Genomic DNA, 27,629 nt, shown 5'->3' with positions numbered 1-27,629 from the left:
TCCCCAGCAGAAACACAGGTCCTGCCATTCCTTGGTCTGCCGTGTTCTTACTTTGAGAGAGCCACAGCCTTTGTCACCTCTGGAGCTCAGGTCTGTCTTTACTTGCGTAGTTTCCCCAATGCCATGTGGGACATACGTGCACCCCAGCACAGGGTCTGGTTATGGTCTGACCACCAAAGCACTGCACAGAAACCACCAGCACTATATAGAAGAAAGCCTGAAAGTGTGATAGGAACAGAGATGTGATTTTCATGCTGTTGAATTCTTAGCAGTGCGGAGGCAGTTAATGCCCTTATGGTTTGAGTCAAGTCCTAGTGCTTTCCACAGTATCCCAGTACTATGGAGTAGAGATAAAAGCAGCGTGAAGCAGAGGTGCTCCGGCCAGCATTCAGCCAGAGCCTGAACACAGGTAGCAGTTGGGTCTCAGCAGTGTGAAGTCCCATGTGTCCTCCCTCATCCTTGGGCTGTGCTTGTTGGATGGAATATCCTCAGCAACACCTGGGGCAGTTCTGCACAGGCTTTAGGTGTGGATATCTGCAAAGGTGCCTGTTTTCACCTGGGGTCCTGCAGCCGTGTCATAGCTCTCATGGCCTCTTTAGAGGCTTTATTTGACTTGGTTTTTCACCTCTTGATGCTGTTCTCCAAGCTCCTCCTGTCTCTAAGGACTCTCTGCACCCCTGTTCACCCCACCTCCTGCAGCCCCAGACTCGCCCTGCGGCATTTCCTGCTCCTCTTTCTCAGTGCAGGATGAGAAAGCAGCTTTGACCCTGGTACAGGAACCCGTGTTTGCAGAGGTTGCTGCGTTTCTGTCCTGTTGGGTGACTTGCATCCCTCATTAGACTTCTTTCCAAAAGAGAGGAGTGGAGTCACCCTGGAGAGCCAGGTTTCCAAGGGGTTGCAAGCTCCTGCTGTTGCTGTCGAGCAGCATCGCAACAGTCGAGTGCCTGTTTTCATTTCTCTTCCTTTGTGTGAACAGCTGCTCTCTCCAGTTTCCACACCACTTCTTATCTCCTCTCTAGTCTTGCTCTATCTGCCAGCCTGCAGGAGCTGGCCGTGCCTGTCCCTCTCTAAAGTCCTTGTTCTTCCACTCATAGGACTTTGCCTACTCCTCCAAGAGCAAAATTACCCAGACCCGTGCAGAGCAGAGTGGGTGTTCAGCCCCTTACGCACGCTCCCTGATGGTGCCCTGTCTCTATAGTTACTCTGTTGTCAAGGCTGTGGGAGTTGGGTTTTTTTAAACCAGATCTGTGCTTCAGCCTGATTTACTTCTATTTTCACTCCGTTTTAACGTCAGGGAGGCATCTGTGCTCGCTGTGCCTTTGTGCTGGGGTGTGTCTGTCTCTGCATCCTCTCTCCTTCCCTCCTTTCCCACCCTTCCTCCCAGCAGCTCTTGAACCTCTTGCCAGCCCACAGTCAGGTTTGGCAGAGGGACAGGGATCTCGGGGATGGGGATATTGTGTTTCTCTGCGCTTCATGAGCAAACCCAGTCCTGTTGGGAAGACAAAGCCTGTTAGTGCCCTTCTTACGGGAGAGGTGAGGAAGTCACCCTGATGTAGACACCACAGACCTGTGCAGAAATGAGTCCCTGAGACAACATCCCCATTGGAGCTGTTGAAGCAAGTCCAGAGGAGGCCACGAGGATGCTCAGGGACTGGCACAGTTCCTGTATGGAGCCAGGCTGAGAACATTGAGGCTGTTCAGCCTGGAGAAGAGAAGGCTGCGTGGAGACCTCAGAGCAGCTTCCAGTGTCTGACGGGGGCTACAGGGATGCTGGGGAGGGGCTCTGCATCAGGGACTGTAGCAAGGGGGAATGGATTTAAATTTAAACAGCGGAAGTTCAGGTTGGAGATAAGGAAGAAGTTCTTTACTGTGAGGGTGGTGAGGCCCTGGCACAGGGTGCCCAAGGATGTTGTGAATGTTCCATCCCTGGCAGTGTAAGTAAGGCCAGGCTGGGTGGAGTCTTGAGTGGCATGGCCTAGAGCGAGGTGCCCCTGCCCGTGGCAGGGGGTTGGAACTGGATGATTTTAAGGTCCTCTCCAACCCAAACCATTCTATGATCCGATGATTCTCTGCTCACAAGATGGTTTTAACTCTTTCCTCCTCTCCCTGCACAGGGACAATGCGCGCTGTCCGCAGGCTCCTCTTCCCTGGGGACTCTGCTGCCGGGCAAGGCATCGTCTGGGAATGGCAGAACGACGAAGGCGGGTGGTCCCCCTACGAGATGAAGGTCTGTGTGCTCCTGGAGGAGGCCTGTGCCAAGAACCACCAGCAAGTAGATCTCAAATCCTTGGGCTACAACTACATCGTTGACGTCATGGCTCAGGTCCAGACCAACAAGAACACGGGCTTCCGCCGCAGCATTCAGCGGCGCTTGGACACCCCATACCCGGTGACAACCTCCCCAACACCCCTTCACACAGGGGTCGCTTGTTCCTGCCAGCAGTGCTGGCTAAACAGTGGGACTGGTCCCATCACCACGCGCTACCGCCACTCCATGATAAACGTTCCCAACTCTTCTACTGCTCATCAGGGTAGGACAGCATCCGTAAGCTCTTCCAGCATTGGCTTTGTGCCCTATAACAAACCAACTTTGTCTGGAGCAAGGTCAACACCAAGACTCAATGCACAGAGCACCTGGGCTTTGCCTCAAGCTGGGGGCCCCAGCACAGGACTGTCTGCATCGAATGGAGTCAGGTACAGACCTCAATTCACCTTTAAGTACTGTGCATGTAGAGTAAGAGAAATGTCTTTACCAAAAGGGTTGTCAAGCACTGGCAAAGGCTGCCCAGGGCAGTAATGGAGTCACCATCCCTGGGGATATTGAACAGATGTGTAGATGTGGTGCTGAAGGACATGGTTTAGTGATAGACTTGGCTGTGCTGGGGTAATGGTTGGAGTTGATGATCTTAAAGGTCTTCTCCAACCTAAACAACTCTATGACTGCTGTGCTCAGGTCTTTGTTATATAGGAGCCTCTCTGTCCCAGAGCACTTAACAAGGGTCTTCTCCCTAAGAAGCAGAGAGAGGTTTGTGCCTTTGCATCCTGTACAGTGGGCGGAAAGGCTTCTCTGCTTTCCTTTCCTTTTCTCCCACTTGAAATATAGTCCCTGTCGTCTTCTCTCCCTGAACCACTGGAGAAAGGAGTCAGGTTGTGATTCTGCAGATACAAGAGAACTAATAGTGGTTGGTGGTGTTACAGGTTACACTTAAATACAGCTTTGAGGGGTCTGAGTGAATGAACAGGGGATTTGTGGACACCCTTATTTAATTCAAAATAGGCAGTAAGCATTGAGTGGAAAACTTCTCTGTGTTCAAAGCTCTTCCCTTTCAAGGAGGCAGCACAGGACTTGCTGTGTGTGACTGAGACCTCTGACAAAATCAGCAAGTCCATGTTTGACACTTTCAAGGTGAACATCAGTAAAACCCCACCAAAACTACCCAAAGCCACGGATTTGAGCAAGGGCTGTTAAAATCCATTGTGGAGATGTTTAGAAAACCAAACCAGTAATTCACTTTCCCCTTCCTTTGATACCTTGAACCATACCGACCCGTCTTTGAGATCCATGGGGTGACACTAGCAATTTAAGCAGTGTCCAGGCTATTCATCAGTGCTGATGCAGAGATGCCACTGGATAATCATGGAAGAAGTTACTTTTGCACGTGTTGAGGTGCTGTTGTGATGCTGGAGGTCAGGAACCACAAGCAGGATTGTAACTGGTCTGAAATCCAGCTAAGCTTTGCCTTGGGCAGGTTTTGCCTTATCCTTTCCCTTCGTCTTTCTTCAGCAACTCTGGCTCTTTTCTGACAGGACTGAAACTGTCACAGCATGGATTTGAGCTCCCATCCGAGCGGCTGGAGCTGAGGAAGGGCTATGTTTGCACCTTACCAGTGTGGGAGGAAGGGCTTCACTTTAGGCCTTTCAGCTGCTGGCACCTAAGTGAAAAGCAGAGTCTTGTGTTCTGACAGCTCAGCTCCTCTCCATGGCACAGTTATTCCCTCTGGGATAGAGTGGGGCTGCAGCACTGGGCTCCAGCAGGGATTTGGGGCTGGGGGAGATCTGCGTCACCCTTAGGAAGTGAGGTTCTTCCCTCCTCATTCTCGTAGGCTGGCCTCTGTGAAGCCTGGGCATCCAAATCAAGCCAGATCCCACTGGCTCCTCCTGTGTGCGAGCCTTTGCTAGCAGAGGTCTTTGTGGCCCTTCTATGATAATACTTACACCTAGTATCTGCCAGCACTGAACTGAGGACCAAGCAAGGGCTGTGTGACTGCTCCCTCTGTAAATGGCTGGCAGTGTCCAAAGCAGTATAGGCATTTCATCCTCTGTAATCCAGCTGCTGAACTGCTGCTTGAGCACCTGAATAACCAGAGGGGAACTTGCCAGGGCTGATTTACCTGTACATAGAGATAAGAGATGTAGGAGAGGGTTGAAAGCACATTCTGCTGATTACATCAGGCACGGGGGGTTGAGATTTGAATCTCATTTGTGTTTTAAGATGGTGAATCTGGAGATATCTTCCTTAGTGTTGTATCTCAGGACTTTCCCTCTTCAGGATCATGTGAGTGAAATGACTTCTCCGATCCTGTTCTTCTTTCTCACGGTCTTTTTCGGGTGTTTTCTTTGCACCTAGTGATGTTTTGGGGCATCTTAAGCATCCACAATGCTCTTCTATTCCAGCCCCTTTCTAATAGGGCTGAAAATCAGAGCTCGGTATTGCCTGCAGGAGCCCCCAGGAAAACTATTGAAGAAGCTGCCAAATTTCCCCTCTTGCAGAAGCCACTGGTCCATGGGGCTGCCTGGAGCTCCCATTCTTCCCCAGGCCTCAGTGTGATTTGCACAGTGACTCTCAGAGTGAGAGGATTAAAAAGGAAGAGCCAGATGCTGCAGCAGTTGTGCCAGGAGCCTGTCTGGAGGCCATTGGGGCTGGGTATGTTGTATGCTACTGATGTCCTGAGAGGAAGGATGGAAGATGTTTGAGGTACGGTCTTCTCACCATGAACTGAGCCCATGGCACAGACGATGCTGACTGGGAGGAGAGGGACAGCCAGGAGGAGACCTGGAGGTGCCCAGCCAGGATGCTGGGGAGGACATTGTCCTGGCAGCCTGCTGGGCTGCATCCTGGGAGCTGCTGGGACAGTTGAAGGGTTAAACCCTGCAGCAGGTATTGCTGGCAGAGCTTGTGCTGGGTTCATGCAGCAGCCCTGTGAAGGCATCCTATGGTGAAATCTTTGCTGGGCACAGCAGGACATGCCCCAAGGGGAGGGCGAGTGTGTTGTGAACCCATGGCAGACCTCCAGCCTGGCCAAGACATGGGGATGCTGATGGGCACTTGCCTGTCTACAGGGCTCATCAGGAGGTAGTTTTGCAGGCAGGATGGTCTTTATGTCTACAGTTCCCTTTCTATTCCTTAACCCTGGTATTTTCCACTAGCGGTATCTATGGAAGCCTCTCTTTTCCATACCCACCACAGGAGCATGTGTGGTTCTCAGATCCAACCCATGGCCATGTGCTGAGCCCGGAGGGAGGCAGCAGCTGGGGGCTCACCCAAAAGGACCCTAAAGAAGGGCAGAACAAAGATGTGCATTGGAAGCTCTTCATGGATGATGGATGATGTCTGGATCTCCAGTCCTTTGCATTAGCTTTGCCCAGCTCTCCCCTCTCCCTGCCAGACAGACACATGCACGCAGGGGGGCAATCTCTATCTTCCGCTATAGTGCTGTATGTGAAAGGGTTTGTCAGCACCAGCTGACAGCTCAAGATGGCTTTTCCCTGTCAGCCCTGTGCTGGAAGTGCCGCTGGGTGGGTGTAATAGCTCCTGGCTGGGGTTACAGGCTCAGGCTCCTGAAACCCATGTTCCAGCACAAAATACTCCCATTTCTGTGGATTAGGGGAAACCTGAGTAGCCAGTTCTAACAATGTGCTTCATTTAATTCCTAAGCCCAGAACATTCCTGGGTTGTTTTACCCCTGAGGTTCCTCATCTTCCCGCCTCAGCTGCACTTGGACTGGTGCTTAATTCCCTTCTCTCCCAGTTCCTGCCCTCATTCCTCCTGCAGCCTTTGTGGCAGTGATGATGAAGCACTAATTACCCTGCATTAATTATGTTATATGAGTTTCTGTCTGCATCCAGCATTCCTCTTAGCTGTGATGTGCAATTCCTGTGCTGGACCATGCTCACACACCGAAGGGAAGGAAACAGTGAGCCACGGTGGATCCTCCGATGTCTAATAAAGGTTGTGCTCACTCTGCAGCTTTTGGCTCTGAAGCAGCCCTAGCAGATTACTTGGGTTTACAGAAGTGCTTATCTTCATAAAGCTTGCAGGGATGCCCCAGCTCCTGCCTCAGAACTGGAAGGGCTCAAAAGCTATTAGGGAGAGCCTGACCCACGGTGCAGTTATGTACACTCAATTGGTTTAGGGGAAGCAGCTAAAATAGGCAGCACTGAAGCAAACATCTCTCCTGCAGAGCTGAGAAAGAGCTGTAGTTCCTCCTGGAAAGCTGCCTAACTCCCTGTGTGGTGGTGACAGTTACTTCTAATAGGCAGGCCGGAACAGCCCCCGGTGCTGTTAGTGCAGCACAGGCATGCCTGGGCTTCTGTGGCATTGGCAGTGATTGAATGGATTTGCTGCTTGCTGGAGGGTGGATGTTGGAGTGAGGGGGTGAAACTCCAGCACTTCAAAATGCAGGTTTAATTTCCCTGTGCTCTCGAGAGGGTCAGAGACACTGGAAAACCCTGGCAGGCGTGCCAGGGCTTAAATGGATGCTAATATCCTTGGCTCTGCTGCTAATGCGTTAAATACATGTGGGCAAGTTATTCTGCTGCTTGGTGCATGAGTTTCCTCCGGTGTATTAAACACAGTTAAAGAATCCAGCCTGTCTCACAGACAGTGCTGAGAGCTGCAGATGCAGTGTGTCATGGCAAGGGTTGGTCCTTATATCAGTGATGTTAACTGGATCTGAGAACCAGGGGTCGGCTGCCAGCCACCTCCTGGCATGATCCTTCCCATCCCACACAGTGAAGCATCCATCCCTGGGGCAAGAACTACCCTATTGCATGCCCTGTGCTGTGTAATTACAGAGAACGGCACTCTGAAACACAGTAAGGAATGCCCTGCTTGTTATGTGAGCAGGTAAAGCTGCAGGAAGCGATATTCAGGGGGATATATTAGTGCCCCAGCCAGAAAAATCCCCACTGTAGCTCTGCTGGTCCCTCTGAGCTTGCATGGCTTTGGTGCTGGTCTAGGTTGTGCCTACAAATAAGGCAGGCAGCTTGGAGGGTTGGATTTGATTTAAGACCATGGATAATGGGAGTCCTGGGGACTTGGGAAGTATTCCCAATACTTGGGAAGTATTGGGACTTGGTGTTCCTAAGAAGGATCTGGTGCTGCACCCCCAAATCTCCCATGGGGAATGACCCACGGTGAATGATTTATAGGATCTGGAGGTGTAACCAAGGGAGCAGAACTTGGGCAGGGCCTTTCCTTTTCCTCTCTTCTCCTGTGCATCTCTCAGCTTTGTCCATAAGCACACCCATGAGCTCCTTGGGGGTGAGAAGGGCATTCTGCTCAGTGCTGGTTCTGCTGGGCCCATTCTGACTTATCCTCAGCCCTCTGTTAGCCAGCACGGTTCTGCTGCCAGGCACTCTTCCCAAGTAGGATCAGGGGAATCTCCTCTGCTTGGTGCCAGGAGCAAAACCATGATCCACATGGCTGCATGCAGTGCACCCAAAGGTCCTTCTTTAGAGGGATTCGGTCTTGGGTTTGACACCTTGAGAAGAAAAGTAGGGGAGAAACTGCTGTACGGTCGTTAGTGTCATTGACATTCAAGTCTGAGAAGGGGATTAGACCTTTGGGTGCCTCACATTAACTGGGTGCAGCTCTGATCTGAGAGAAGTGTTGGCTGTCAAGAGGGCTACAAAGATGCTGCAGTATAGGAATATGTGGCCTGTTGACTGGTGTGAATGGAGAGAGGAGGGAAGAAAGGGCTGTATCAGGTGAAGAGGGTAAGTAACAACTCAGACTTCCCTACTTCTGCTCCATTAGGATGTTGGGTATGTTCAGCTTGGGTGATGTTCAGCTCCAACCTGGCTGCCCAGTGTTTGAAGTGGCAGCTTCCTCTTTGGTCTTGTGCTTTGCTGTCTTGCTGGTGTTGCAGGGTCTTGAAATCACGGAGAAGTGAGTGGTTTTGTCATGCTGAAATACAGCCTGCCCTGTCTGTCCCCAGAGCAGATTGCCTGGAAGCTGCTGATGGGAAACCTCATCAGGATCCCCTTGCTAAATCTTTGAGGACAGTGTCTTATTTTGCATCCCCTTCACAGCCTCATGATCCCTCATGAGCTCATCACATCCAGCACATAGAGCAGTGGGAGAGCAGGAGCTGCTGGACAAAACTGGACCGGGGAGGAGGAATCAATCCCAGGAAACATTCAGGGAATGCAGGCATTGACTTCCAGGTGTTGCAAGCACAGCCTGGACGTTTGGCTGGGACCCAAAGGCACTGACGGGGTAGAAATGTCCCCTGTGAGCAGGAACAGGCGTCCCAGTGGATCCCTCTCATCCCTCTGCACTGCAGTGCTTGCTCTTGCACTGATGCTGTCCAGATCTCCCTCACCCCAGACGCCCTCCATCCTGCCTGCATCCTGTTTTCTCCTCACTGAGCCTGGGTTGAGTAAATCAAAAGGACCATACCCGGGCCTGGCTTCAGCTTTTCCCAAGCAGCCAGCAGTGGCATGGGGATGCTGAAGTAGTTTGGGTCTGAGCTGATATGTTAAATGTGTGTGTTCGTGCTCCTGGCACCTTGGTTTTGGAGTTGGGGCACAGCCCGTGTTATACTACAACAGCAGTCGCTTTCCTTCTCACCTCTTCCCCTTCTTCCTCCAACAAGCCTCATTTCAGACTGCGAGTAGCATTTCTGCACCTTTCCTGATGTGACAACACTTCCTCCCGAGCCCTGTGGCTGCAGATCTCCCCAGGGAGGGCTGGGGCAGAGGTACCTCCACGCACTGTGCGTTTCCCTTGGTTTCATCAGCCTCAGGGCTGGGCTTTCTACAGATGTAAGAGAAATCACGGCACGCATGGTGCGCTCGCACGGTGTCAAGCGGATGGGTCTGCACGTCCTACAGTGACGTTAGCTGAGATGCTGCTAACTGAATGTGCCTGTGTTCAGCCCACGTGAAGTAACAAGTACTTGGTTTCTCCTTCATCACATCAGTTGGCTTAAAAAGCCTCCAGCACTCAGAGCTGGCACACTCTGCCTTCACACCAGGGATGCAGCCCATCAGCGACTGTTTCGTGGCTGATGGAGAGTAATTCATCTGTAGTGCAGTTGCAGCTTCCAACACTGGATTGCTTGCAAGTGCATCAATTGCCTATCTATTTCCCTGTGTAAATCTCAAGGGTTCTCCTCACTTCTGTCCTGGTTTAACCCAGCAGGCAGCTAAACACCATGCAGCCTATCACTCACTTGCCCCTGCATGGGATGGGGGATAGAATTGGAAGGAAAAAGAAATAGAATCCATGGATTGAGATAAAGACAGTTTAATAGGACAGAAAAGGGTAGGAAAATAATACTAATAGTAAAATAATAATATAATAATGACGATGATGAAAAGAGTTGTAATATCCAAACCTAGTGATGCCCAATGCAATTGCTGCTCGCTGACAGGATGGTATGAGAAGCTGAAAAGGCCTTGACTTGGTGTAAACACTGCTCAGCAACACCTAAACCATCAGCGTGTTACCAACACTATTCTCACAGCAAATCCAAAACACAGCTAGTAGGAATAAAATCAATCCCAGCTGAAATCAGGACAAGTCTGTAGAAGCTCTAATTCCTGGGTGACTTGGAATTGAATGGAGTGAAGAATTTCTCTGGTGGTCTTCTGGAATTACCAGTGATCCCCTTCCCAAAGCAACCCTGGGTTTGCTGTCTTCACCCTCTTGTTGCAGCTCCCTGGAAGGATGCCCCACTGCCCATCTGCCCTCCTGGCACAGCAGAAGGTTCAGCTTTGTGCTCTGGTGTGGTTTTGCCTTCCATGGGGAAGTGAAAGCACCCAAGGTGGCTGCTGCGCTTCACGGTGTGATGGTGAAGCACAAGCTCTTCGGTATCAATCATGTGCAGGGTCAGAGGCTGGGTTGAGGGTTGCCCAGCATCATGTTGGCTTCTTAGCTGCTCAGTTGGAAAAGGAAAGGGAGTCCAGTGCCTCTGTGATTTTGGGGAGCAGTTCTCGAGTTTCTTTGCATTATCTGGTCCTCAAAACCCATCCTTGAATGCAGCTGGAGAGGGAGCAGCACTGCTACTAGATCTGAAGAGGATCATAGGAGCAGAAATGAAGCAAGGGGATGAGATAGAGGAGGAGGAAAACACCTGAGAAAGAGGCTGAATCAGGAAAGAGAAAACTCATCGAGAGGAGTCACAGCATGTGATTTGAAACCAAAGGGAGGATTTCCACTGTGTTTGGTGGGTTTGGTTTGGGCCATAGCGAGAACAACCCATTGCATCATTTGACATTGCAAAATTAAGGGCAGCAGAGGGGAAAACACAGTCTATGAAAGAGACAGAAGGGAAACCTCTGTGGTCTGGGGAGCTTTTTAAGGGTCTGGAAGAGCTGGTCTCTTGGCCAGGCTGTCAGTGCAGCGTCAAGCCCTACATCCTTGCCCAGGGGGTTCTTCAGCAAGCTCAGCACGCGTGTGGGACCCCATTTCAAACTGCAGCAGGTACGAGAGGAAGGAGGTGGGGATGGGTCCCTGCTGTGAGGACAAATCTCTTCAGCTCTGGTCATTGTCATGGAATTTAGCAAGGCTGAAAGGAGGGACCTCTCTTTGGGAAGCTGTTGTGGGCACAGTAGAGAGAATCCACTTGCATCCCTGCTGGAGAGCATTAGGTTCCCCCTAGACAGTGGATGGCATTTAGGCACTTGACCACCTTAGTCTCTAAGTGAGTTGCTAACAAGCTGTCCAGGTTTGATGTAATCTGGGGAGTCCTTGGAGATGGTTGTCTGAATGCATCATGTATTAACTGCAGCGATGCGCATGAGCCTGCATCCATCCCAGACACATACACCACCTGAGATGAAGTCTGTGGGTGACTTCTCTGTGCCAGCCTGCTGGATTTCAAACGTTCCTGCTCTGCCCAAGTAGATCCAGGTTGCTTTCTCTTCTACTGACCCCCTCATCAGCTTTTATGCTCATCTGTTCCTTCCTAATTCCTGCATCAGCTAATTGCATGGCCCTGGCGGCCCACATATCCCAAACTGACTTCCAGTACAGCTGCCAGTGCTGGGAACTGCTGCCAAGGCAAGTAGGCTAGAAACATGAAGGGGATGTTTGCTGTCAAAATCCTCTTGATTTCCAAAGGAAGGTTGGTGCCAAAAGTCTCTTTCAACCTTTCTTCATTCCCACATCTTGCATTAAGCCCTTGGATGCGCAGAGCTTCATTCTGTTCATCCCAGGGCTACAGTTCTTTCTTGGCCTTTCCCTGCCTCAGTGTCCCCATCTGGAGAGCAGTGGGGATGCTCTTGCTTCCTTTGATCTGTGCAGCTACAACCTCTCATACAGCATGGGGGTTTATGCTCTGGTGAGCAGCATTTCTCTGGCTGGACACCAGGTTACCTGGAAGATTTAAGATTCCATGGTCAGCTGCTCACAGAAAGCTCTGTATGGAAGCATCACGGGATCAGAGCAGTGAGTTGGCAACAGGGTCTACCAACATGCCCCAAGCAAAAGATGACTCAAGACCATCATCCAGCTAGGAAGAGATGGGGCTGCATACAGCTATATAGGTCTAAAATCCACCTGGGAGATGAGTAAACCTATTAGGTAGCTCTGGGCTCCTTACATGTAGGTGCTGGACCAGTACCTGGGTGGGGGTTTCAGCTGGGGCTCATCAGAGCAATTAATCCCTGTTATTTATCCAGGAGGGATCAGTGCATTGCTGCATTGCTTGTTTTGGTGGTGGTGGAGTTGTGCTGTTGAGCTTGTCCCTTTGTTTTCCTCTCCAGTGCCCCAGCCCTGCCTGTCAAGATGCCCAAACCCAGCAAGGTGAACCAGGCCCTGGCAGGTAAGGATCCAGCTCTGCTTTACTTGCCCTGTCCGTAGGGTTGTGTGAGCAACCAAGTGGTTGAGCTTTCCATGGCACTTCCTTTCCTTTGTTAGTTTTTCGGCAGAGCCTGCAATGCCACTGGCATTTAAGGTTTTAGGCCCAAAGACAATGGCAAATATGGGGGAGAATGGGATGATCAAGTCTTAGGAACTGCTTTTCTCATCAGAGCTGGCTGTCCTGAGGCTCTCAAAAGGAGTGGGTTTATTTGTGGGCTGAGTGCTCATCTTCTGCCATGGGTGAGCAGGTAGCAAGGGGGGAACACATGGATCAAGCTCAGTCCTATCTATTACTTGCTCCTGGGCTTTTTAAAGCCAAAGGGAGGAGCGAGGTGATGTGTGGTTTTAAATATCACCCTTTTTTAGCATGGCTCTGTTACAAAAGCTCAGGTGGTTTTCAGGCTAAAAAATGATTGTGATGCCTTGTTTTGGGGGAAAAGAGGGGCTGCAGGTTGAATCAGACATTGCCTCCTGTGGCAGGAGAATACAGGTTTGCTTGTTACCATCCAAGCCTGTGAATACAATACTAAATATACACAGGAGTGTGCCCGGAGGGGATGAAAGTGTCACTTTTCAGTGCTCCTTTTCAGAGTAGATATTCCTGTTAAACATGAAATGGTGTTGCCTTGCAAATGAGAACTCTTGCAGCTTGCAGTGGAAGCCTTTCCATGCCAAAAGCTGCCAGTGGATCTGCTCTGTTTTGACTTAACAGCACCAGGGCCCCTGGTGTGGTGGTGCCTGGGGGTAGGGGTGTTCTGAAAGCAGATGTCTTCTCCATCCTGCCATTGACCGCGCACTTGAAGTCATAGTGTAACATGGTAACTTGGGGGTTGAGGGGTGAGAAAGACCTGATGCATGGCGTTCTGGCTTTCAGGCACTATGGTTGATCTATTAACCCTCTCCTTCCTCTGGCTCTTGTCCATACATGGTCTGTTGATGTTATTAGCTCTTTGGACACTGAACTTTGCTCCTGAGCAAGTCAAAGTAGTCTCATTCTCACTGCGGTTACCACTTTATACCAGGCAATGTGGTGGTGTTTGGTCTGGTCTTGAGCATCAGACTTTGCCCTGCCTCAAAATGATACCCCAGGACTGATGTTTCCAGTCATCTAATGAAAACTGTGCCTTGCATGTCTCTATAGCCAAATGAGCACTGCATAAAGACTAACACTGGGTGGCATCTGGCAGCATGTAGCCGATCTGTCTCCCTGTTAGTAAATCAGCCTGTGTGGAAATAATGTGTAAAGTCGAGGTGGATGTCCTGAGCAGGACTCCCCTTGCTTATAAAGGCTCTGGATTTCATCCCCTGGCTGTTAGCACTGACTGTGTAATTAGGTGCTTAATCACACTAAGGTACCTGCAGCACAGAGCTGAGGAGCCCTGGTGAATCCAGGCTGTGTTCATGTTGTTAACTGTGATCTCATTCTGCACATATAAATCATCAAGTGTTAATTTGGAAGAGGTGAATGCACATGGTCCATGTTTAGGTACAAAAGGCTGCAGGAAAGCCCAAAATAAGCCATTTGCCACCATTTAATGAAGTTAAATGAAAAGGTGAAGCTTCTAGTGGATATCTCTGTTGTTGGAGGCTGGGGGTGCAAAAGAGGGGGTCATTATTCATTGTTATCATCTGTAGCTCTCCACAGGGCAGCCAGTGAGAGGCACAGGGTTACAGGGCGAGTGCAGAGTGTATGGGCTGAGCATGGTCAGAACAACTCCCTGGAGCCAGCATCTCCTTCAGATCCAGGTCTCCATAGGACACAGCTTTGATGGGCGCTGTGCTGCTGTCTGCCAAGTGTGACAAACCTCAGAGATACAGCAAGCTTTGGATTAGAGTCTATCCTTGCAACTGCATAGAAACAGAGGAAAGATCTGGACAAGTTAGTGAGGGAAAAAAGGGAAATTAATCTCTGGGGATGTTTCTGATTAGAAGCAAGCAGAGGAGTTCTGGTAAAAGCCAAATTGTACGGAGACATTAACTGGCTGGGTCTTCAGGGCCCCCTTCTTTCCCTATTTCCACTCTCTGCTTCCAGAACCTCTTCCAGGAAGTGGTATTTTGCTCGTATTTAAGATGCTGCAGATGGTGTGAGTGTTCCTTATTGCTCAGGTTACTGTCTAACACACAGGCCGCCTGCTTTTGTTCCTCTGCTCCCTGCTGCATGACTGCTTCCTTCAGCATTGAGGTGGGAAGGCTGGGGACCAAGGGCTCTGTGATGATATGGGGGGAAGAGGGCAGTCTCAGATGTGAGCTGAAGAAGGCTTTATGCTGGGAACCCTTGGTCTCTATCCTGAGATGCCTCTCAGCAGCTTTGCCTCTGGTTTGAAGCAGGAGAGCTAAATCTCTTGAATCTTATGGGTGATGTTGAGAAATGCTGCATGTGCATCTCTTGGATGCAGAGGGATCTTCTGGTGGATAAACAGGAAACAAGGGATCCTGTGGCTCCAGATGAAAAGCTGGGTTTTGTTTGTGTGATGACTGCCTGGGGATCTAACACTGATACTTCTAACAGCACTGTGATTTCTTTTTCCTTGCTTTCTGCTGGTTTAATACTCCAAGGTGCATGTGGAAACTTGCCCTTCAAGCTTTGCTTTTCCTCCCCTGGCTATTTGGTTAGTATGGTGAAATAGCAGAATAGAGGTGTAAGCAAACCGCTGAACCACAGTGGTGCTGGTGAAGGATCAGCTGGACCATTATTCCTTTGGGAATAATGGAGTTCAGGTGGTGTGTGTTGAGCTGGGGTTGGATGAGGCAGGCATGTGAAGGCCCTTTTAATACTGATTTTAAGATGAAGGCTGGAAATGAGCTTTTTGGTTAAATGAAACCAGGTGTTTCTCATCTGCATGTTTGCTGGAGCTGGGGTGTTTGAGAACATCCTAACCGTAATGACTTTGCTAGTGGATATAATTGCACTGATTAGCAATGCTTTTCCAAGACCTCATGTTATTCGAAGGTAAGCTCTGCCCTTTCCCCTTTACCTGCTTAAATCAGGACTGGAACCAAAGGCATACCAGTGTGAGGTGTGTGACCAGAGCTACGTTACACCGGGTATGTGAGCAAGCGTGTGGTTAATGCTCATCACATTATGTAAGGGTGTGTTTTCTTGCACTCAGCTTCTGCACAGGATATTACAAAAGGTCCTTATTTATACAGCAGGCTGAGAAAAGCTGGTGGATGTTGTCATAGCTCCAGCGAAACTCATTGTACCCCAAGGTGTCAGTGATGTGCTTCTGACCAAGTAGGTGCTTTGAGGCAGAACTTGGGGTGTTTATAGGATCAGATCAGGAGCTAAAGGATGTTTTGCAAGGCTTTCTGTCTCTTCCCTCATGCAGTCCCTGCAGGGATGAAGCCCAGTGGCCAGTGGAAGGTAGGAACATATTAAGTAGTGCTTTCTCAAGCTCCTGGGGTCAGTAGTGAGCAGCAAGAACACATGGATGTCCCAAATAGTCTTGGTTTGGGCAGGCTTATCTTGTTGCAGCTTGGCCTTTGCATATTCAGGTGAGAATCCGTACAGGTCTAGAGCCACGTTTGCTCCTGACATCACTCCATGGATGCCCACAACAAGTTGTGAATTGAAATGGTTGTGTCCACAGGTCAGAATTGGAGACTCCATCTGCAGAGGTGATGTGTGTCCGTGTACTGGTTTGGCACTCAGTATGAACACACATACCCTTAATGGGGACTCTTGTCACTGAAGGGTTGGTAGATGCTGAGATTTCCAGTGTTGTATTAGAAGTTCAAAGGAGACATTGCTGCTGGGTTGTGAGATGAGCCAGAAGAGCAATGTAACACTGGAACATCCCCTTTGTGAATGCTCTCTTGATTGGAATCTGCGCAAGATGGTTCATTGTGTCTGTCCAAAGGCAGTGGAAGGGAAAAGGGGAAAATTACTTTTTCTTGGCCAGTTTGTCCATGGGAGAACACTGGGTTCTGGTAGTTCTCCTGGTCCCACGTTTGCCCTGTGCTGTCTGTGTGGAGTTGTGGATGCATTTGCAGCTCATAAAGTCAAAGTTGCTGGGCTAAATCCTTACTTTCCTTGTGATGATTCATGATGCTGGCAGGCAGGTTTGAACATGTTAGTCCAGGTAGAGAGGTGCTGTGTTAGAGTAGCAGCTGAGGTTCTGTGGCTCACGCTCTTCACTTGGTTTTTGAAGGCAATACTTTGTCCACCAGCATTAAGAGCCTGAAGTCAGTTCAGCCTCTGCTTCTATCATGTTTCTCTCTGAAACGGGCTGGTGTTAGCACAATAGTATTGATCTCTTGAGAAGGAAGCATCAGTTTTGCATTTGCCTATCAGTCAGCTGTGTGTAGGTGGTGCTAATCCTTTGGTCTTGCTTTTCAAACATCAGTCCCTGCAGTCAGTGCTATCGCACTGCTTAGGAGCAGGGCTTTGGAGACAGCTTCATGGTCTCCTTTTCTGCACTACTTTTGGGGAAGTGCATTTTGCAGCTTGGTGGGATCAAGCTCTTTGAGATGTCCAGGTTGGACGGGGCTTGGACCTGCTCTAGTGGAAGGTGTCCCTGCCCATGACAGGGATTGGAACTGGATGATCTTAAGGTTCCTTCCAACCCAAACCATCCTATGGTCTCCTCCAGCATCTTGATAAGCAAGAATATTGTTTCTCCAGGTTCTCTAATCAATGTGAATGGGTACTGCATGCTTCTGCCCTTTAACCTACTGAAAGGGGAAAGGCCCTGCTTGGTGTATGTGTGGTAGCAGCTTTGGTGCTGTTGCTGGGTTTCAGTTGTAATCATTCAAAAACCAAGTGGCTTTTGTTATGGGAACACTTCAGCTCTTAAGGCTTGCAGGTGTAAATGAAGGACTGCTGGCTTAGACCCAGGCTGAGAGCACAAAATAGCCTTGTGGTCTTTAGTTCAAGACTTAAAGGAAGTCATTTGAATTGCGAAACTTCTGGATCTGATGCTTGGTTGGAGGCCTGCTGGCTTGTACTGGTGACAGGGTCTCTCCTCTGCTGTACCTGCTGGGAACAGCCCCGTGCTGTCAGTAGGGTGAGGGGTACTAACCCAGTGTTTCATGGCCTGGCTGATTTCCAGAGATCCCTTCTAATCCCAACATTCTGTAAGCAGGTTCTGGAATATATATTGTACTTGGACCTTACATGAAGGAGGTACAAAACGTGGTCGATGCTGTGCAGGGATAGTTCTGCTTGCAGGGCATTGCCACAGGCTTTGCTCAGGGGGTTTCTGGTCACCAGGCACAGGTTCTTACGATTGCATAGCTGGGGTAGAAAATAGCCTTACCACTTGCACACCAAGCTGCTTCCTGTCGCAACTTGGTTTTCAGTTGTGTGGGCAAGGTACCTCATTTTTGTCCTAAACAATTGTGCTTTTAGATCCTTCCTTTCCCAGCCTGACTGGAAAATGAAAGCCTTTAGAAATCTCAGCTTTGGCGGTGAATTCCTGGGCAGGAGTTGCCGTAGCATTAGGATGTGGTTTTTTGCATGGTCTGCTGTTAGGGAAACACTGGCTTTTAGGTTGTGTGCTGGTCTGTAGCCGTAAGCATTTTGGTTTAGTTCTAATGATGCTGTTGCAGGTGGGAATTCACTTCTTGGGAAAGCAGAGGCAGGTGTGTTACTGAGTGAAAGTTGAAGAGCAATATGCTATCTTAGACTTGCAACCAGCCTCTGTTTCACAGGGAAGCATCATTAAATCAGCATGATCAGTCCTGTAGCTCTCTTTGTGCCAATTTTAACTGCAGGGAATGGCTGTCCTTTTTAATGATTCATTAGCTTTAACAACCTGCATCTCATGAATACAGCTGCCTGGGATGGATGGGGCATGTGAGAGTTTCATTGCAGCTGGGATGCTAGGGAAAACTGATGTGCCAAGGAGGAGATGGTATGGGGTGAGTTGGGGGCTGCTTTGGCAGGGGGTTGAGTGGGGCAGCCCCACATTGCTGCAGTGTTTGAAGGCAGTTAAGGGGATCAGCCAGTGTGGTGGTGTTGAAACCTGTAGTTTCAGGGAGGAGTGAGCAGAACCATTAGGAGTTATGGGTGATGCCCCCAGGGTCAGGGCTGCTTCCAGGGCTCCAGTGAGCAGAACTTTGCACCACAGCGCACTCAATACCCAAAGAACCCTAAAGCCAATGCGAAGAGGAAGGTCCTGTTCACACACCAGCACAGAGGCTCATGGGTGAGACTCGTGCCTGTATCTCCCTACATCAACTTGCTGCTGGGCTCCCCCCTCTGAAAGCCTCTGCATCCTGTCCCTGTGCTGACCCCAGCCCCGTTGCCTCTCAGATGTTTGATGTTCTCTGAATCAAGGGCTTGGGTTTTGGTTTTGTTTTATCTTTTGATTTCCTTTTGCAGGGTTAAAGGTGATGTTAATGAATGTGTTTCCCCGTTGTTCCCTTCCCGCATGTCACTCTCATACCCACTATAGGCATGACGGCTATTCTGATGTCAGCCGCTGGACTCCCCGTGCACCTCACCTGTGTGCCGCAAGCTGCCAGCACCCATAAAGCCACTAAAAAACACAGCTCAGTTAAGGAGGGGAGGAAAGTGTCCAAGAAAGGTAGTTCCTGCTCAAAACCTGATATTTGCTTCCGTCTCCTTCACCTTATTGTCTCTCTGCACTCAGTCTGCCTCCCTCCTTTCCTCTTGTCTCTTCTTCCCCAGCCCTTGTGGCTCTTCTGATGTGACTGATGGTGTTTGTCAAGGGGAGAGGTAGGACACTTCTCTGGCCTGTGTGGTCTCTGACAGGTTGTAAAAGATGATGATGAAGTAGACCCAGTCCTATGGTAGCTCTGCTTGTTTCCATCAGTTGTTAAAGCTGGAGCAGCCCACTTGCTCTCTGTGCATGCTGGTCTCCTGCAGTCTCCCCATGGTCCTGCTACACCTCCTGGGGAGCCCTGGGCATCCACATACCAGGACCTCCTCTGACTCACTGGTGGGACAAGTCTGAGAGCTGAAGGAGCATCAAGGAGAGCATTTAATCTATACCTGCTCCCAAAAGGCTTTCTTGTGAGCCACGCTTGTCACTGAGTCATGGGGTGAGAAGGATCTTCCAGACAAGCAGGACTGAGTCATACAGCGCTTGCACAGTTGGATTGCAGAGGCCTTGTTCTCTCCATCTCTGGTGTGGAAGGGAGGGGAGCACTCCCAGGTGGATGGGCTGGGTTACCCCAGCTCTCCTGCTGACCTGAGCCACTTCCAAGGTAGGGCCTTCGTTTCTCCTCTTCACATCTCACTGGCATCCTGCACCCTCACCCTTGCAGAGTCTGTGGGAGCCCAGTTTAGAGTCTGGCTCCCATCTGTGTATAGCATCCCTGGGACTCTGCAGGGGTAGGTGTGGATCCAGCCTGGTGTAGCTATAGAAGCTGTTTGCCAGCTCTGGCTTAGGTGTGCTTCCCCTTCAGATAAGTGAAGAGGGGGACTAGAGGTTGGGGGATGTTCAACATGGAGATGCTTGTGTTGAAGAGGGGGAAGAGCCCTGAGGTGGAGGGGAAGAGGCTCCCTGCCTGTCTGGAGAGTTTGTTGGTGGCAGCATCTCTCTCTTTGGAGTCCATGAGGTCCAAACCCATCTGAAAGAAGCAGGAAGGGTGATAGCAGGAGAATAGAAGTGAAATGTAGAGGGAGGAAATGCATTATGGAGGGAGCTGTGAGGAGGAGATGCGAACACAAGAGCAAGTGTGGAGTAGGATGTGTGAGAGAGGGGGAGGAGAAAGCAGGGGGTGGCTGGAGAAGCAGCGAAGAACAGGAGGAGCAAATGAAATGGGAGGTGAAGAAGAGTGGAGGTGGGTGGCAGAGGGTGAGGATCTCATTCCAGAGCCAGCTGGCGAGGCAGTGGGGTAATGCAGCTCCTGGTGCTTCATTCCCAGCATGGGCAGCATCCGTGCAGCCCTCTGCAGCGGGGATGAGGTGAGATATCCTGGAAACAGGGCAAAATGGAGCTGTGGAGAGTCCAGACCCTACCACAGAGGCATTGCCTTGTCCCTGTCACTGGAGGAGCACAAAAAGGAGATATTGGTACCTTGCTGCTGGTTAGTTGCTTCAGACTAGCTGTGTAGGGCAAGGTGTGCCCACAGGCACACAGCCCTGCATCCCCTCATCCTGGGGTCTGTTGGTACAGGGCTTTGCACTGCTCACAGCATCCAGCCCCTTCTTGGCATGGAGGAGATGCGGGTGCAAGCAACTAGGATACTTGCAGGAGTGTGATGCTAATGGGAGGATGTCTTGCAGCTTGTGAGTGAGATGAGGAGAGCAACTACACAGAGTATGGGACTGGGAGGATGGGACATGGTGGGTGAGAGCAGCACGCACCACATTAGGTACCCGTGTGGGAAGCAGAGGGGTGGCTGTGGCTGTGCTGGGTGTTACACAGCCCATCAGCAACACCTTAACCCCCATGAGATGAGGGTTCCTCAGTGCTTGCTGTAGCACACGTGTGTTACCTGCTGGGGCTGGTGAGCTGCACCTTGGCCATAAGCTGGTGTGCTGGGGCAGTGCTGGCATCAGCCTCGGTCCCAGTGCCAGCATCCTGCCAGCTCGCCAATGCCACCTGCTGGGGCTGGGACAGGGCACCAGCTCCTTCTCCTGTCTGGCATGGCAGGATTTGTCCCTCCTGCAGAGGAGACTCTGCCAGCTCTGCCCTTTCCAGCAGTGACCTTTCAGGGCTGCCTTTGCAGGGGTTGGATTGCTAAATGATGCCAAAATCCAATGATTGGATTGCTAAAATCACCCTGCTCCTTACAGAAACCAGGATCCCCTTTGCTGGGCAGGGATGCCAGTCCTGATTGTGCATGACTCGGGATGAAGAGGGTGCTTAGTCCCTCCTAGGAACAAGTTGTGTTTGTACAACCCTCCTCTGGGATTAGGAACATTGTTCTGCAGTGCATATACCAAGCCTGACTCTTGGCCAGACTGTTCTGTTTCTCTTTACAGACCCTGAGGCTGCCAACAGGCAGAGATGGGCCCTTTTTGTGCCCTGAGTTTCTGCATTGTATATCCTTTCCCTCCCACATCCCTCTAGGATTTTCCATGATGGAGAGCTGTGATCCAGGATCAGCCCCATCAATGTGCTCACTACAGCCAGAATAGGTGGTGGTGGGTGCAGTGCACCCCTCTGAGCCCCTCCGGGTGCTGCAGCCCCTGGTGCCACACTGGCAGCACCGATGGAACAGCAGCCAGCTCAGTGCACAGCTGAGCTTGTTAAACAAAGGCCCTAATTAGCCAGGCCATGTTAATTAGCACTGTTGGTGTTCTGGCACTGATGCCTGCACTGTGGGTGCTGCAGGGCTCTGGGCAGGCTGCTGTGGGTGCTGGCACACAGCCTGGTGGTGTCTGCCATCCTGATGGATCAGCTCTGCCTTCCCGGTGGCTGGCATGGAGCTGTGCTTCCTCAGGCTCCTCCTGCATTGCTGCCTTTTGCTGGGGATGCTGATGGCGTGCTTGGGTAGGGAGCAGCTTGTCCGGCTCTCCCCAAGCTCTGCCGTGCTGCCATGACGTGGAGCTGGGCACTTCAGGGCTCTTCTCCTTCCCAGGGCCGTGGTTGGGCTTGATCTTAAAGATCTTTTCCAACCTGGTTGATTCTATGGAGGGATTGAAGGGAGAAAGTGTTGGTTTGGGTCTGGTGTGCAATTCTCAGCCTCTTGGTCAGTGGGATTGCTTCTCCCCTGGCTTGGGGCATGCAATGGCATGGAGTGCTGTGGTACAGAGGGCAGAGATGAGCACTCATCCTTCCCTGCCATGCAGGATGGGATCTGTCTAGGCAAGGGGAGTAATCCCAGCTGATTCTGATTGCTCCCTGTATGTCCAGCTATCCACAGCTGAGTGTGCAGACTGTGCCAGTGCCTATGGGATGGGTGGGAATGGGGTGACCCTTGGAGGTGGGAAGCTCGCTGCTCCCATAGAGGACCATCTGCAATAACAGGGATGCTCTGTGCTACAACCAGAGTGGCCTGGTTGCTTGGTTATCCTGCTGGAATACTAAATGGGGAGAAACCTCAAATCTCCTCTGGCCTTCCTGATCCCTGGGAAGTTGAGGCCAGTAGATCCAGCTTTTCCAAGTCCAGAGGGCAGAAGTGATCAGGGTTGGGTGATTGTCCATGACAATGACTAGAAACAACCTGTGTCTGGCCTGCAGAGGGTACCAAAGAAAGCCTGCTGCTAACCATATGGCTCGCTTTGGGATACAGAAGGAGGCATGTTACTGCTGCAAGCACTTGGTTGCCAAGCAAGGATTCAAAACACATCTGTTAAATGTTGCCTATGGAAAGCCCATGCTTCAACAAGCAACTACAGGGAGGAAGGGGAAGCATTAAAGAAGTTATTCCTCTCTCTGTAAATGGAAGGATGGCGAAAGCTCTTTCACATCCTGGATACATTAATAGCACAGTGTTAGGCCACCTGGTGATAAACAGTACTGGTCAGTTCTGCTACTGTATTTTCAATTGCTATTGAATCCTGGAAACCCTGGACACTGAACAGGCTTTGATGATCCCAAGGGATGGCTAGAACAAAGATTTGGAAGCAAACACTTCGATGGAGCAAATGGTCCAGTAAGAAAGTGATTCATGCACTGGAGCACATGTGGCTCGTGCCTTGGAGGGTGCTGTGTCTCCCAGATGCCTTCTAATTCTTCCCTGTGCTGCTGGGATCTGGTCTGCCCAAGGAAAACCCTCTCTGCAGAGCCAATGGAGGCTGTGTGGGCTTTGCTGCCCTTGCTGGAGCCAAGTTCTCAGCATCAAGAGGCTTCCTTGGGAATGGGCATTCAGATACTTGCAGCTGGGCACAGATTCTCCTCAAGCATCTGAGCTCCCTTCCTCTGCACAAACAACCTTGGTGGAGCTAAATGCATCACAGCATCATCACAGCAAAGTGACAGGAGCAGGTCAGAGATGCCCCAATGCAAACCCATCAGACATGGGGTTTCCTAAGGATGGCTGAGGGCTGCATCACCCTCCTCTGCCTGTTTTCATCCTAATGCCAGCTGGTGAGGTGCTGTAATGCCATTTGCTTTGCCCAAAATCCCTGTTGTACCCCACAAGAGCTTTCCTGTCCTCACTCTTACCCAGCTCTGCCCCAGGACTTTTGTCTCCTTTCACTGGTTTGATTTGGATGAGCCTGACCAGTTCTTGGGCAGATCATTCTGTTTCTCTGAGCTGCTGCAGAGGAAGGGAAGTCGACAGCAGGAGGAATACACAGCAGGGGCTGCGGGGAAGGAGCATCCTGATGGAGGTGAACTGCTCTAAAGCTGCTCAGATCTGTGCAGGTGGGAGCGTTGTGCCAAGTGCAGGGCCCGTGTTGCTCTGGTGTAACTCTCCCCCTCTGCTTGCTGCCTTCACCTTCTCTGTGCAGCTTGTTGGCATTGCTGTCCTCAGCCTATTGCTAGAGGAGACAAGAAGGTCACTTCAGAAAGAGCTGACTGGAAAGCACGGTTCAAGTGGAGAAGGTCCTGGCAAGCTGCACGGGATCCTCAGGAATGCGAATGTGGTTGTCGCCATCGGATACTCATGGAAGCAGATGGATTTATGACAGGTAGCAGCTGGCCCTGCTCACGTGGTCCTCTCCAAAACCTGCAGAGCAGGAGAGGCTGAAGCCTCCATCTGCCCTGTAACCATGAAGGTCCCTTGTGATTGCAAACCAGAGCCTGGTTCCAACAGCCACGTGTGGAAAGTCCACCCTGTAGCGGGACATCACTCGGGAGCTTGGAGGGCTTCAGGCACAGTAAGCACGAAGCTGAACTCTGACCATGACCTGAGACAGTTCGAACTGATCACATCTCATAACTCATTCCTGCTGCCAGCTCTTGATCTGCTGTGTGTGAGCAAGGTCCCAGCAGAGAGGATTCCTGGACCCGTTTTCTCCATTGGAAAAGACAAGATCAGGAGCTGTGTTCCCTGTGAGATCTGGTGATGAGGCCTTGAAGCAGCTCCTGGCAGTGCTGAGCTCTTGCCCTGAGAGCCGGAAGGCTGAGGCTTGCCCAGGCTTCTGTTTGTCTCCTGCTCTTTCTTGTGTCAGTTCTTGGAAGTGCTTTTCCAGAGGGCCTTGGCATGCTCCTGAAGCGGAGAACACCCGCTTCCATGTGGAGCTTTGCCTTAATGCTTATTGTATCCCATTACCACCTTCCTAGTAAGGGTCTCCAGAGGGTGATCCTCACAGCCCTACTCTGCCTGAGATGCTGAGCATCTCTTCTCCTGCCCAGCACCAACCTTCAGAGGGAGCATCCCTTCAGCTCCTGAGCTCCTTTTCTTGCTCTCTGTGCTCAGTCATCCCCTTGTCCTGCTGCTGTTGCCAGAAGTCATGCCTTTGAGGATGGCCAGGAATCCTCTGAAGACAGCTCATCTGAATGGCTCTCATTTAGGGAAGGCCAGCTCCCAGTCCATCAGCCTGCCTTACCTAACTGGTTTTCCACCCACATCACTGCTCTGCCTCACTCTTCTCTTGCCCCAAGCTAGTTTGTCTGCTGCGAGGAGGCATCTTTGCCCTGGTTGCATCTCCCTGGCTCTCTGTGCTGCAGGGTGACCTTGTGCCCTTTATTGTGGGGCCCTCATAGCGCAAGCTGTTTGCTCCTGGCTGGCACAGATCTGCTATCATATAGGTCTTTGCCTGTTTAATGACACCTATGACATGTGAGCTGTCCTTCCCTTCTTCACCATGTTTGCCTCCATCACAAGAAGTGGTTATCCATTAAACAGCACCCACACCTTCCTGCTGGTGACAGACATTGCTTTCTTGGGGGGGCAGAACAGCTCAGTGCTGGCTCCGGTGTGGCCATCTCTTGATGCACAGCTCTTTCAACCACAGAGTCAATGCTTGGGAACACTCCGTCTTCTTTGAAAGCACCAAAGTGGATGGGGAGAGCTGAAGATGAATGTTGCACGGGTACACCCACAGCCTGGCTGTTGCATGGGGTGATGCTCTGTGTCCAGCTGGAAGCATGGAGTTTGGAGTACCAGCACTCTGTGCTAAAGCACGTGTTCTGCTTGAAGTTGCTGTGCTAAAGTTGATGTTCTACAGTGGCTTAGAAACCAACTTGAGAGCAAAGCTCTCTGGAGTACTGCTCCCTTGCAAGGGGTGTTGGGCACAGGTGCTTGTGTCTGGCTGCTGCTAGCACTTCCTTTGCTCCCTGCTGTCCATCCTGGTGCTGGCTGGCCAGGATGGAGACCAGAGAAGGAAGCTCTACACCTTTGCCAGCCTGTCAATCACTGCTGTTCCCCCTAGAAGCAGATGCGGGAAGGAGGAGCGAGATTCCCCTGGAGCCAAGTGACAGGTCTCTCTTTTGCCTCCTGTTACGTGGAGCCATGAAGTCACTTGTGCTCATGTTTCCTTTCCTAGGCTGGTGGAGGAGCCTGGCAGCCTCCGTGACGGGCCTGATGACTGGTAAGGAGCTCTCCTCCGGGGCCGGGTGCCGTGCGGAGGTGTGCGATGCTCACTGGCTTAGGACAAGCCTTGCGGGGCAGCTCCAGGAGGATGGGCTGGGAGTCGAGGTGTTTGCTTGTGCTCTCAGTGGGAACTTGCTCTGGGTGTTGTGTCGTGTTGGTTGTTAACCCTGTAATGGCTCCAGAGGGACTGAGTGGGCTGCTTGGGTGCCTGTGCCTGGATGGATAGGAAAATGTGACTATATCAGTGTCCTGTGCTGCAAATAGGTACCTGTTAGAGAGCTGGTTCGTTTTACATCCCTTGTGACTTGCACTGTGTCTTGCTGGAGATGAGTGTGTGCAGATGCTCAAGAGAAAGGCCACTGTTGTGTGTTCTGCAGGAACAGGGCATGAAGCTTAGTGTGTTGCTGAGTGTCCTGGTCAGGAGCCGCCTGGGGTGATGTGGGAATGCTTGTTCTCCTGTGACAACACACTCTCCCACTGAGACCATAGCAGCCTTGGGTTGAGTTTGATCCTAGCTGGCCTCTGGTGTGCACAAAAAAAGCCCAGCTGGGAGCTGGCTGGCGTTGTATGGGGGATGTGGAGAGACCTGGAGCGCAGGGCACAAATAGGGCCTGTGGGATCTCCCATCAGCAGCACTCATGGTCCTAGCAGTGGCCATTTCTGACAGCAAAGCCTTTGTGGGGCTTGCAGGGATCAGTTGGAGCAGCCTCTTCTTCCCCTCTAACCTTGACCTCTCTCTTTGGCATCCTGGCCAGTGACCTGCTTGTCTCCCTTCTCTCTGGCTCACCCTGCACATTGTGCCCATTGTATCTCGTGCCACATCTGATTTCTCCTCCTCTCTTTCTTATCTCCCTCCTTGTGCAGCGACACCGACTGAGCCAGAAGCAGTGGTGAAGAAGTACCTGGAAGAGCTGAAGGGCTTTCCTGCTGATGAGGTGAGAGCACAGTGAAGCAAACCCAGCTTGCCCAGTGGCCTCTTCACTGGGGTGCTGTGCAGACCACAGCGATGCGTGAGGACCCTCCTTCCTTGGGCATCCTGTGTGCTAGATGCTACTGCTTGCAATGGCCCTGTTGGCACTAGGTGGAAAAGCTTCAGCACTGCCTGGAGCCCACATGTGGTAACTGGTGACCTGTTAGGGGACCATGATGGAGAAAGCATGGTGTGGGTTGAAGAGCTAAACCTGGCAATGCCTCCCCGTTTCCTTTGGAGATGGCTGCAGGGCCTGGGGCAGAGGAGGGAGTTTTGGGCTCCTCTCGGTGCTCAGAGGTCAAAACTACAGAGATCAAACCCCTGCACTGGAGCTGCTCTGGAGAGGAGCAGGGCATGCCCATCCTCAGTTCCCACTTATCCCCTGTGGCTGGTGGCAGCTCTCTTCCTGTGCTCTCCAGGAGGTGATGGAGTGAGGCAATACCAGCCAGAGGAGGAAACCTGTGTCTTTGCTCTTAAACCTCAAATGGGAGGGTTCAAGTTGAAGGCACATCCTCCTGCAGCATCTCCTTTATCACTTCCTTGGTGGGTCAGCCATGATGAGCCTGTGCTCACACTACACAGTGGTTTTCTTCTTGCTGTCAGGACTGCATCATCTGCATGGAGAAGCTGTCCTCCCCCTCAGGTTATGCCGATGCCTGCGAGTGCAGCACAATCAAGCCAGAGAGTGTTGGTCGCCTGACAGGCTGCCAGCACTCCTTCCACATGCTCTGCATGCTGGCCATGTATTCCAGTGGGAACAAGGTACTGAGCTGGCTTATCCCCACGACATCCCCTGTGTCTGGGTGATGGCTGTGGAGCTCTGATGCCTGCTTGTCTCTCCTCACAGGATGGAAGCTTGCAGTGCCCCTCTTGTAAAACCATCTATGGGGAGAAAACCGGTACTCAGCCCAAAGGGAAGATGGAAGTGTCCACGTTCCCCCAGTCCCTCCCTGGCCACAGGGACTGTGGGACAATCCAGATTGTGTATCACATCAACAGAGGCATTCAGGTGAGTGCATGGCCCTGCTGGGTGGCACAAGCTGTGTGAGAGCCTCCCAGTGAAGCACTGGGTCCCAGTACAGTACCTGCTGGAGCCCATCACTGAGCAGCCCGAGGTGCCAGCAGCTGCGCTGGCTGTTCTTCGATGTATGGGTTACTTGGAAGGTCTTTTCCCACTTTGAGAGCGGCTCCAGGGTCTATAAGAGCCTTTCACCTCTAGTAAAGGCT

General features: G+C 51.2%; 1 protein-coding gene across 8 annotated transcripts in view; it reads left to right on the top strand.

Moving 5' to 3' along the window:
- The window catches only part of DTX2 (deltex E3 ubiquitin ligase 2), a 36,932-nt gene that overhangs the window by 7,821 nt on the left and 1,482 nt on the right, over positions 1–27,629 (top strand). For 5 of the 8 annotated variants that reach the window (XM_080630107.1, XM_080630109.1, XM_080630108.1 and 2 more), the window contains exons 3-9: positions 2,115–2,694; positions 11,995–12,053; positions 18,490–18,621; positions 25,386–25,430; positions 26,297–26,367; positions 27,006–27,164; positions 27,250–27,411. In XM_080630107.1, coding sequence (XP_080486233.1) covers positions 2,115–2,694; positions 11,995–12,053; positions 18,490–18,621; positions 25,386–25,430; positions 26,297–26,367; positions 27,006–27,164; positions 27,250–27,411 — 1,208 coding nt within the window. The remainder of the gene's footprint in view (positions 1–2,114; positions 2,695–11,994; positions 12,054–18,489; positions 18,622–25,385; positions 25,431–26,296; positions 26,368–27,005; positions 27,165–27,249; positions 27,412–27,629) is intronic. The other 3 variants (XM_080630113.1, XM_080630112.1, XM_080630114.1) reach the window with 3 other exon arrangements.

Source organism: Psittacula echo, assembly GCF_963264785.1.
Source record: "Psittacula echo genome assembly, chromosome: 15".
Classification (NCBI taxonomy): Eukaryota; Metazoa; Chordata; class Aves; order Psittaciformes; family Psittacidae; genus Psittacula; species Psittacula echo.
This window is presented reverse-complemented; position numbering and strand designations above follow the sequence as displayed.